Source organism: Triticum dicoccoides, chromosome 5B, assembly GCF_002162155.2.
Source record: "Triticum dicoccoides isolate Atlit2015 ecotype Zavitan chromosome 5B, WEW_v2.0, whole genome shotgun sequence".
Classification (NCBI taxonomy): Eukaryota; Viridiplantae; Streptophyta; class Magnoliopsida; order Poales; family Poaceae; genus Triticum; species Triticum dicoccoides.
Window position 1 is genome coordinate 219691269 of NC_041389.1, and position 11617 is coordinate 219702885.

At 45.7% G+C, this 11617-nt stretch overlaps 1 protein-coding gene across 1 annotated transcript; it reads left to right on the forward strand.

Annotated features, from left to right (window-relative positions):
* Nucleotides 1-248: 248 nt before the first annotated feature.
* On the forward strand, nt 249-5232 carry LOC119308118 (probable alpha,alpha-trehalose-phosphate synthase [UDP-forming] 7). Its single transcript, XM_037584244.1, has 3 exons — nt 249-2465; nt 3854-4127; nt 4508-5232. Exons 1-3 carry the CDS (start codon nt 454-456, stop codon nt 4829-4831), a joined length of 2610 nt encoding a protein of 869 aa, XP_037440141.1. The 5' UTR covers nt 249-453; the 3' UTR covers nt 4832-5232.
* Nucleotides 5233-11617: the final 6385 nt, after the last annotated feature.

The following is an 11617-nucleotide window of genomic DNA, read 5'->3' on the forward strand; positions in this document are numbered from 1 at the left end:
ATGCTCGAGCCATTGTTCCATCTTGGTTGGCCCCGTGGGCCCAGTGAGAGGTCTAGGCCCGGTGGCAGTGGGCGGCATAGGCATTCCCGCATGTGTGCGTCGCCGCAGCTGCTGGCGGAGGCCTTCCACGTCGCCTCGTGAACACCGTCCGTCCGATCAGTCTCTGCGCGGCCCAGATGGAACGGACTTGCCTCTCCTTTTGCGAATAAAATATCTGCCCCGTTTGAGAGCTGCGTGTCGCACGCACCTCCCCCGTGCCCTCCTCCCTGGGCTCTCACCTAGCCCTCGTCACCTCCTGCACGCCGCATCTTCCGGCGCCGCTCCTAGGGCTCAGGCGGGGGAGGAGCATCGGGAGGATCGGGTCTGAGGCCAACTAGATTGGATTGGATCGATCCAGCTACTCGTTCGAGGCGGCGAGGGCACGAACGAGCGGGCTTCGATCGTCTCGCCACCATGTTCTCGCGATCCTACACCAACCTGCTCGATCTCGCCAATGGGAATCTCTCGGCACTCGACTACGGGGGCTCCAGCGGGGGTGGCGGCGGGCGGCCGCCGCGGCCGAGGCGGATGCAGAGGACGTTGACGACGCCGGGCACGCTGGCGGAGCTCGACGAGGAGCGCGCGGGGAGCGTAGCTTCGGACGTGCAGTCGTCGCTCGCCAACGACCGCATCATCGTTGTCGCCAATACGCTCCCCGTGCGCTGCGAGCGCCGACCCGACGGCCGCGGCTGGACCTTCTGCTGGGACGAAGACTCGCTCCTGCTCCACCTCCGCGACGGCCTCCCCGAGGACATGGAGGTCCTCTACGTCGGCTCCCTCCGCGCCGACGTGCCAGCCGCTGAGCAGGAAGACGTCGCGCAGGCGCTCCTCGACAGGTTCCGCTGCGTACCGGCCTTCCTCCCCAAGGACCTCTCCGACCGCTTCTACCACGGCTTCTGCAAGCAGACCCTGTGGCCGCTCTTCCACTACATGCTCCCCTTCACCTCCGACCACGGTGGCCGCTTCGACCGCTCCAACTGGGAGGCCTACGTCCTTGCGAACAAACTCTTCTCGCAGCGCGTCATCGAGGTCCTCAACCCCGACGACGACTACATCTGGATCCACGACTACCACCTCCTGGCGCTCCCCTCTTTCCTGCGCCGCCGATTCAACCGCCTCCGCATCGGATTCTTCCTGCACAGCCCATTCCCATCATCGGAGCTCTACCGTAGCCTGCCCGTCCGTGACGAGATCCTCAAATCCTTGCTCAACTGTGATCTCATTGGCTTCCATACCTTTGATTACGCCCGCCATTTCCTCTCTTGCTGCAGCCGCATGCTCGGAATCGAGTACCAATCCAAGAGAGGCTACATTGGGCTCGATTACTTTGGCCGCACTGTGGGGATAAAGATCATGCCTGTTGGGATTAACATGGTGCAGCTTAAATCGCAGCTCCAGCTTCCTGATCTCGAGTCGCGTGTTGCAGAGCTACGGAAGCAGTTTCATGGGAAGACTGTCTTGCTTGGTGTGGATGATCTGGACATATTCAAGGGGATTAACCTGAAGATTCTTGCGTTTGAGCATATGCTCAAGACACACCCAAAATGGCAGGGCCGAGCAGTGCTAGTGCAGATTGCAAACCCAAGGGGTGGTAGTGGGAAGGACGTGCAAGGATTAAAGGCTGAGATCGAGGAAAGTTGCACGAGGATTAATCAACAGTTTGGGCGGTCGGGGTATAGTCCTGTGGAGCTTGTTTATAGGACATTGTCGAGTGTGGAAAGGATGGCATATTACACTCTGGCTGAGTGCGTCGTTGTTACTGCAGTGAGGGATGGGATGAACCTCACACCATATGAGTACATTGTGTGTAGACAGGGGATTCCTGGTTTGGATGGTGGTGATGCACCAAAGAGGAAAAGTATGCTAGTTGTGTCAGAATTCATAGGTTGCTCGCCATCATTGAGTGGAGCAATCCGGGTGAACCCTTGGAACATTGATACAACAGCAGAGGCAATGAACGAGTCCATTGCTTTGTCAGAGAATGAAAAGCAATTGCGCCATGAGAAGCATTATCGATATGTCTGCACACATGATGTTGCCTATTGGTCTAAGAGCTATATTCATGATCTGGAGAGAAGCTGCAGGGACCATTTTAGGAGGAGGTGCTGGGGTATTGGACTTGGATTTGGATTTAGAGTGGTTGCTCTAGACCGCAACTTCAAAAAGCTTACAGTGGATTCTATTGTTGCTGATTACAAGAAGTCGAACAGCAGGGTTATACTTCTGGACTATGATGGAACTCTAGTACCACAAACTACGATCAATCGAACTCCAAATGAGACTGTTGTTAACATCATGAATGCTCTTTGTGCTGATAAGAAGAATGTTGTTTTCATTGTAAGTGGAAGAGGTAGGAGTAGCCTTGAGAAGTGGTTCAACTCTTGCCCTGAGCTTGGCATTGCGGCTGAACATGGTTACTTTATGAGGTATGCTCTCACTTCATTTTCTTGAATTTTCAATTACGATTATTACTTTTTTTTTTTAACATGTCTTGCATTGACTTTAGAGGGCAGGCCTGGCGCAGTGGTGAAGTCCTCCCCACTTGTGCCAAGAGGTCCTGGGTTCGAACCAGCCTCTCTGCATTGCACTTTGCAGGGGTAAGACTAGGTTCCTATAATCCCTCCCCAGACCCCACCTTGTGTGGGAGCTTCTATGCACTGGGTCTGTCCTGTCTTGCATTGACTTTGCGCCTTCTGATACTTTCACTGGTACTTGTTTCCAGATTCAAGTATAAACAAATGCAAAATCAACCATATTTCAGACACTCACAAAAAAAATAGAGTTTTGTGTTTTATGGAAGTATTAACAATATTATGGCATATGACGTGGTGACATCATAGAACGATCATTTGAACAACAATTTAATTTCTCAGATCTTATGTTGTGGGGTACAGGATCATACCCCCATTGGTGTTCTGGGGACAGCAGATATCAATACATCATTCCGTGTAGACCCATTCCTTGGGCAAAAGTAACAACATGCATCATCAATTATAAATTTGAATGTTGGTTCTGAAGGTATATCAGATATTGCCACATCAACATCATCCAGATCATCAGTAGGGGAGCCTACAAGTACTAAGAACATGACTAATATATTGACTTTACTTACATGAGGATGAAATTATAGTAGAAAAAAGCAGTATATGTTTGTGGACCAATTCAAGAGTTCACAAAATTAGAGGCTGTACCCTAATAGTTCTCATGTTAGCCATGAGTCATGCATTGAAGCTGTAACTCCGTAAGTGCTTAAGAAAAGGGAAGGCTTCTTGTATAGAGCTGTGATTACCATGAAGTCTCTTAAATCTATTTGGTTGCACTTTGCACTTATACTGTTAGGCATTTACCATGGATGGATTTTGTGCGGGAAACAGTGGGGGAGAACCCTACTGTCAATTTTTCTACTGAGTACTTACCATTGCATGAACATTCATGTGTCAACCTCATCGGGCTAAACTTGGATAGGGAAACTTTCTTTCGGTTAGGGTGAAGTAAGACCAGTATGCAGATGCAACTATACAACATGCTGATAAAAATTGGAAGATTTTTAGTACCATCAGTTGGTAGAAATTATTTCAGCAGCAACCATTAGGTGCAAGTCTCATAGCCCAGTCAAGCAGTAATACAGTGAATGTTGAACTATATAACAGCTGGGAGACAAGTGGAATCAGTTCTTCATCCTGCATATAATTAACACGTTCTTAATTTTCAGTTTGTGCCTCGTTTAATGTTATTCTTTGTATTCATGGGGTTAATTTGAATTGAAATATTCAGTTCTATGGCAAGTTTCATCTCAACAGCTATTCCTTGTCAGGCGAACCAGAGATGAGCAATGGCAAATAAATAACCAGTGCTCAGAGTTTGGATGGATGCAAATGGCTGAGCCAGTAATGAACCTGTATACAGAAGCTACTGATGGTTCGTATATTGAAACCAAAGAGAGTGCTTTGGTCTGGCACCACCAAGATGCTGACCCTGGTTTTGGATCTGCACAAGCAAAAGAAATGTTAGATCATTTGGAGAGTGTTCTTGCCAATGAGCCAGTCTCTGTGAAGAGTGGCCAACACATTGTAGAGGTTAAACCTCAGGTACTACTTTTCTCCATACATCATACATCTAGTATTTTGTAGTCCCTCAGAAGCAAAATACTGAATCTAGTATTGTGGAGATGAGCAAGCCATTATTTGTCAGTAGATGCTGATTTTCAGAGCAATATTATCTACCGTGACTAGGCCACAATAATATAGAATCTAATGTCTCATCTTTATGTGTTGTGATCCTCCACTTGTGATAGTGAATTTTGCATGCTAACTTGTGAGGGGCCTATATATAAGAGTTATATTGACAGTGAATGATATACTAGTTCATTAAACAAATCCTGGATTCTTTCTGGAAACTGATTTCTTGTCTGGCAACCATTTACTTGCTGCCTTCCCAGAGTTCATAAAATGCTTCTGTTGGATTGCAGAGTGTCAGCAAGGGATTTGTCGCGGAGAAGATCCTATCGATGCTGACAGAGAATAAAAGACAAGCAGATTTTGTCCTCTGCATAGGTGATGATCGATCAGATGAGGATATGTTTGAAGGAATAGCTGATATTATGAGGCGGAGGATTGTTGATCCCCAAACCTCGCTCTATGCCTGCACAGTCGGCCAGAAACCAAGCAAGGCCAAGTATTATTTGGATGATACTAATGATGTTTTGAACATGCTCGAGGCACTTGCAGATGTATCAGAGGAGGTTGGTTCACCAGAAGAATTGGAGATACTTTCTCCGTCGGAGGAGGCATGATGAAGTCGTGGATGCAGGAGATGTCGAAGAGCATATCTCATAGTCCATTGCAACCAGCAATCTTCTGTCTAAATTGAAGCCAAGTTCAGCTAGCTGGAATGCGACTTTAGCAATATACAGATAGTCAGATCAATGTCAATAACCTAGTGTTGGTCTAGTTTTGGTTTCTTTTACCGTTTGCCTTCTCGTAATTTTGGAGTATTTTTCACATTCTGTCTAGATAGAGAAATGACCTGGAGGAAAAAAAAAATCCATGGTGGGTATCTTTTCTAGACTTCTTTTTTCTGTTAGTAGCAGGTAGTGTATGTAAGATTTGAGTGTTTCTGGAAGTTTATATACACTATAAGTCGAAAATAGTAGATGACCATTTGGGCCATTTTGCCTACTCCTACTTGCTCGAATATGCTAACGCTATGTTTGACCCATATTTTACTCCCTCCGTACCAAAGTACTTGTCGCCAACAGACAAAAATTAGTACACAAAGTTAATTTTACATTCAGACCCTCCAGATTTCAAAAAGTTCTCAGGCCGCACCCTCCGCCTCCCCCAGCTCTGCCTCCCCATAGCGCGATGCCTTTGCCTCCCTACCGGGCTGCTGCGCTCCAGGCCGTGAACCAGGCGCCGGCGAGCAGGCAGGCCGCGATCCAGTGTACTAGATCCACGCCGGCGCTCTTCTGCTGAGGAGGATGCATATCATGATCTTGAGTTAAATCAAGAAGAGGATGCACATGTTGATGCAAATGAAGATCATGATCATGAGTTAAATCAAGAAGAGGAAGATACATTTGTCAAAAAGAAGAAGAAGAGGAAGATGCACATGCACATGTTGATGCAAATCAAGATCATGCAGGCAACTTGAGTACACAACCAGAGATTTTTTTCTCTTTGAAATGGCAGTTATCCTGTATTCAGTAAGAAGAAAAGAGTTGCTCGGCTAATTGGGGAAAACCGAGCAAAAAACAGATTGCCAGTTAACTATGGAGAACCGGACAAAAACCATCACAACCATTGATCAGTACACATAAGATACCCCACACACACCACTCGAGAGAGGGTCTCGTCAAGACAGCACACATGCGTCATCGTCATCACTCCTCCCCTAGATTTGTGAACTTGCTCCATGTGTTGCAGGTGTTGATCAGCCAATAAGAAGAGAACTGCCATATGATCATAGATTTGTGCTTACGTCGCTGGAAGCACTGACCAAAGATAGAGAAATTGAGAAAAAGGACAAAGAGCTTGTTGCTAACCTTTTGCATACAAGTCTTGGAACTGTTGAGAGAATATGGAAACAAGCACATGATCAGATTGCAAAAGGTCAAGAAGCCGATGTTTCTAACAAAAAAGAGAGTAGGTCACAAGGTCTAGGATGTCTATAATCCCGCTAAATAGATGAAGACACTCGGAGCTCTTTCTAGGTCTCCGGATGTTAGCTGCATAACATTGCACACAATGTTCAAGTGGGGCAAGCTAAAGCATCACACGAGCAGCTTTAAAGTCTTTACTCAAGCCAGCTAACAAGATAGCCACACTCAAGATTTGCATTTTCATGTTGGATGAAACAACATTGGAAAATGTCAGGTCTAGCTTGACATGAGCAGGATTGTACACATTGATGAGAAGTGGTTTGATATGTCAAAAAGAAAGTGCACCTATTATCTCCTTTCTGAACAAGAAGGCCCTTTGTGGATTGTTCAAAATAAGAACAATATAGGGAAGGTCATGTTCCTAACAACAATTGTCAAACCCACATATGGTGAAGATGGTTTTATAATCTTTGATTGTAAAAGTTAGAGTTTGGGCCTTTGTGAAAGAAACTCGAGATGCTTGAAGAAGTCAATAAGGGAAAGGGGTCTTTGGAACTCAAGTCAGCTACTAATATACATCTCAAATGTATCTATAATTTTTTATTTCTTCATGCTATTATAATATCACTTTCGAATATTTTTATAGTAATTTTTCTGGACTAACCTATTAATTCAGTGCACATTGTCAGTTGTTGTTTTCTGCATGTTTTCATCTTTTCAGAAAATCCATATCTACGGTGGTTAAAAAAACCAGGGATTTAATATGACTTTTTCCAAGACACGAAGAGTCTAGAAAGTGTCGAAAGCTGCCGAGGGGCCCACCCGCGTGGTTAGGCCGTGTGGGCCCCATGGGCACCGCCTTACGTTGTTTCTTCCACCCATAAATCCTACTCCCTCCGCCCCTCAACTTTAGTACAACTGCTGGGGAACGCGGTAATTTCAAAAAAATTCCTACGATCACGCAAGATCTATCTAGGTGATGCATAGCAATGAGGGGGAGAGTGTGTCCACATACCCTCGTAGACCAAAAGCGGAAGCGTTAAGTAACGCGGTTGATGTAGTCGAACGTCTTCGCGATCCAACCGAACGCAAGACACCTCCGCGATCTGCACACGTTCAGCTCGGTGACGTCCCTCGAACTCTAGATCCAGCTGAGGCCGAGGGAGAGTTTCGTAAGCACAACGGCTTGGTGACGATGATGATGAAGTTACCGGCGCAGGGCTTCGCCTAAGCACTACGACGATATAACCGAGGTGGAAATCTGTGGAGGGGGGCACCGCACACGGCTAAAAGATCAACTTCATCAACTTGTGTATCTATGGGGTGTCCCCCTCCCCCGTATATAAAGGAGGAGAGGAGGGGGCCGGCCGGCCTCAAGGGGCGCGCCCAAGGGGGGGAGTCCTACTCCAAGTAGGAGTAGGTTCCCCCCTTTCCTAGTCCAACTAGGAGGAGAAGGAAGGGGAAGGAGAGAAGGAAAGGGGGGCCGCCCCCCCCTAGTCCAATTCAGTTTGGGCTGGGGGCGCGCCACACCTTGGCCTGGCTCCTCTCTTCCACCACTTGGCCCATGAGGCCCATTAACCCCCCGGGGGGTTCTGGTAACCCTCCGGTACTCCGGTTTTATCCGAAACTTCTCCGGAACACTTCCGGTGTCCGAATATAGCCGTCCAATATATCAACCTTTATGTCTCGACCATTTCGAGACTCCTCGTCATGTCCGTGATCTCATCCGGGACTCCGAACAACCTTCTGTACATCAAATCACATAAACTCATAATACCAATCGTCATCGAACGTTAAGCGTGTGGACCCTACAGGTTCAAGAACTATGTAGACATGACCGAGACACGTGTCTGGTCAATAACCAATAGCAGAACCTAGATGCTCATATTGGTTCCTACATATTCTATGAAGATCTTTATTGGTCAAACCGCATAACAACATACGTTGTCCCCTTTGTCATCGGTATGTTACTTGACCAAGACTCGATCGTCGGTATCATCATACCTAGTTCAATCTCGTTACCGGCAAGTCTCTTTACTCGTTCCGTAATACTTCATCCTGCAACTAACTCATTAGTCACAATGATTGCAAGGCTTATAGTGATGAGTATTACCGAGAGGGCCCAGAGATACCTCTCCGAAACACGGAGTGACAAATCCTAATCTCGATCTATGCCAACCCAACAAACACCTTCGGAGACACCTGTAGAGCACCTTTATAATCACCCATTTATGTTGTGACGTTTGGTAGCACACAAAGTGTTCCTCCGGTATTCGGGAGTTGCATAATCTCATAGTCTGAGGAACTTGTATAAGTCATGAACAAAGCAGTAGCAATGAAACTGACATGATCATAATGCTAAGCTAACGGATGGGTCATGTCCATCACATCATTCTCCTAATGATGTGATCCCATTCATCAAATGACAACACATGTATATGGTTAGGAAACATGACCATCTTTGATTAATGAGCTAGTCAAGTAGAGGCATACTAGGGACAATATGTTTTGTCTATGTATTCACACATGTAAGCATGAATAATAAACATTTATCATGAAATAAGGAAATAAATAATAACTTTATTATTGCCTCTAGGGCATATTTCCTTCAACAACTTTGTATTAAAGTGAGTACAAAGTTGAGGCACTTATTTTTGGACGAAGGGAGTATATTTCAAGAAACCCTCAGCAACATTTTTTTCATGATTTCTTCTGCCATCGCAAGTTTTCGTTCTGAGGAAATCCAACCTGGAGACCTATTCCAGCACCCTGCCGTAGGTGGAATCCATCATCAGAGCCATCTTCATGAACCTTGTTGGTTCATGTGTGAATAGTTTCCTTAGTACCTTAAGGTCCATGTAAGTAGCTAGATGACTATCACGCCCAATATGCGACCCTATCCAAAACGAACTCGAAGGTCCCACCAAGGATAGACCCGCATATTGAGACACTTTTGCAAGGTGGATATCATTACATCAACATTACATAATAGATGGGGATACATACATAAGGCATACAATGCCGCACGAATACAACATCATAATACATCAGAGCACCATCCGACTACGAATGAAACACAAACAGAAACTCAAATGACATCCACCCTGCTAGCCCAGGCTGCCAACCTGGAACCTATCCCCTGATCGAAGAAGAAGCAGAAGAACTCCAAAACAAGTAAGCATCGCTCTCGCATCATGATCATCACACAACCTGTACCTGCAACTGTTGTTGTAGTAATCTGTGAGCCACGAGGACTCAGCAATCCCATTACCATGGGTATCAAGACTAGCAAAGCTTAATGGGAAAGGAAGGGGTAAAGTGGTGAGGTTGCAGCAGCGACTAAGCATATATGGTGGCTAACATACGCAAAAGAGAGCGAGAAGAGAAACAAGCGGAACGGTCGTCAACTAGTAATGATCAAGAGGTGATCCTAAACTCCTACTTACGTCAATCATAACACAGAAAACCGTGTTCACTTCCCGGACTCCGCCGAGAAGAGACCATCACGGCTACACACACGGTTGATGCGTTTTAATTCGGATCTGGTGTCAAGTTATCTACAACCGGACATTAAAAAATTCCCATCTGCCACATAACCGCGGGCACGGCTCTCAAAAGTTTATACCCTGCAGGTGTGTCCCAACTTAGCCCATGACAAGCTCTCGTGATCAACGAAGGAATAGACCTTCTCCCAGGAAGACCCGACCAGTATCGGAATCCCGGTTTACAAGACATTTCGACAATGGTAAAACAAGACCAGCAAGACCGCCCGATGCGCCGACATCCCGATAGGAGCTGCACATATCTCGTTTCTCGGGGCAACACCGGATAAGCTAAGCGTACAGGTACCGACGTAACCCAAGTTGCCAAGGGATGGTCCCTCACGGTGCTCTAGTTTGGACCGACACTTAGACAAGCATTGGCCCGGGGGGCTATAATAAAGATGACCCTTGGGTTAATTACTCCCAAGGGAAAAGTAGGTGGTGGTGAGGCAAATGGTAAAACCAAGGTTGGGCCTTGCTGGAGGAGTTTTATTCAAAGCGAACTGTCAGGGGGGTCCCATAAATCACCCGACCGCGTTAGGAACGCAAAATCCGGGAACATAACACCGGTATGACGGAAACTAGGGCGGCAAGAGTGGAACAAAACACCAGGCATAAGGCCGAGCCTTCCACCCTTTACCAAATATATAGATGCATTAATAATATAAGAGATATTGTGATATCCCAACATAACCCTGTCCACCATGGAGAAATCTTCAACTTCACCTGCAGCTAGCAACGCTATAAGAGGGGCTGAGCAAAGCGGGAACATAGCCAAACAACGGTTTGCTAGGAAGGGTGTCAAAGGTTAGAGGTTCATGGCAATTTGGGGAGGCTTAAAGAGCAAAAGATAGGTAGCGCAGCATAGCGATAGAACGAAGCAACTAGCATAGCAATGATAGTAGTGAGATCCATGGTAGCGGTCATCTTGCCTGAAATCCCGCAAGGAAGAAGAGCGAGTCCATGAAGAAGACGAACGGATGAAGCCGAACCAACCGTAGATGAACGAATCCTCACGATCGCAACGGAACAGGAACTAACAAGAAGAAGCACACAACATGGTAAACACACCACACATGAACAAGGCATGATGCACAACAAGCATGATGCATGACCAAGCTACATGAAGCTACTCATGGCAAGAGATGATGCAAACAAGAACAACACGTCAAGGCAAGTTTAAATGAGGCCGGAAACAACATATAACAATTCCGGTAAGTCCTCATATGCATATTTCAAAATTGGTCCAGAACTGAATAAATATTAAGTTGAAGTTGTTAAACATTAAGTTAAAGAGCACCAAGAGGATCTACACGAAATTCTAGTCAAGTTACATATAAAGTTCATTTAATTCGGAGCTACGGCCTAGAAGATATGAGCAAAACAAGTCAAACATGGCATTGATGCAAAATGCATACAAACATCAAACAAACACCTCAAAACAAGGATGCAACATGATAATATGGAACTACATGCAATTCTAAGCAAGTTTCATATAGAGCACACTCAAAACGGAGCAACGGTTCAACAATCTGTCCAAAACAGCAACTAGGCATATTGCAAGCACCAAAACAACAAGCTACAACATCTCAACATAATAACAAAAGGCATGGGCATGAAGTACAGGTAAAGCATAACAAAACATGAACACTGAGCTACCTCCAGAAACAACTAGAACATGCTCAAAAAGACATGGAAAGTTTGCAAATAATAACAGTTTCAGACTTATCAGGAAATAACATCAGGTTGCAATGTTTAGAGCTATCAAACAACATGTTACAGGAACTTATCATGGAAAACAAAGGCATGGCATGAATCTACTAATTGCATAGAACAAAAGTCCCTTACTGACCATGAGCCAAAAAGGACCAGAAAATATGATGGCACCCATGTAAACATGGCAAGTTATATTACAGATTCAAACATGGCAGGAACA

Bases quoted from the DNA above. Each gene is read 5' to 3' on its own strand.
- LOC119308118 (XM_037584244.1), top strand. From the start codon at position 454: ATGTTCTCGCGATCCTACACCAACCTGCTCGATCTCGCCAATGGGAAT. The intron at 2,466-3,853 runs GTATGCTCTCAC...ATTCCTTGTCAG, and splicing joins GAACATGGTTACTTTATGAG to GCGAACCAGAGATGAGCAAT. The intron at 4,128-4,507 runs GTACTACTTTTC...GTTGGATTGCAG, and splicing joins TTGTAGAGGTTAAACCTCAG to AGTGTCAGCAAGGGATTTGT.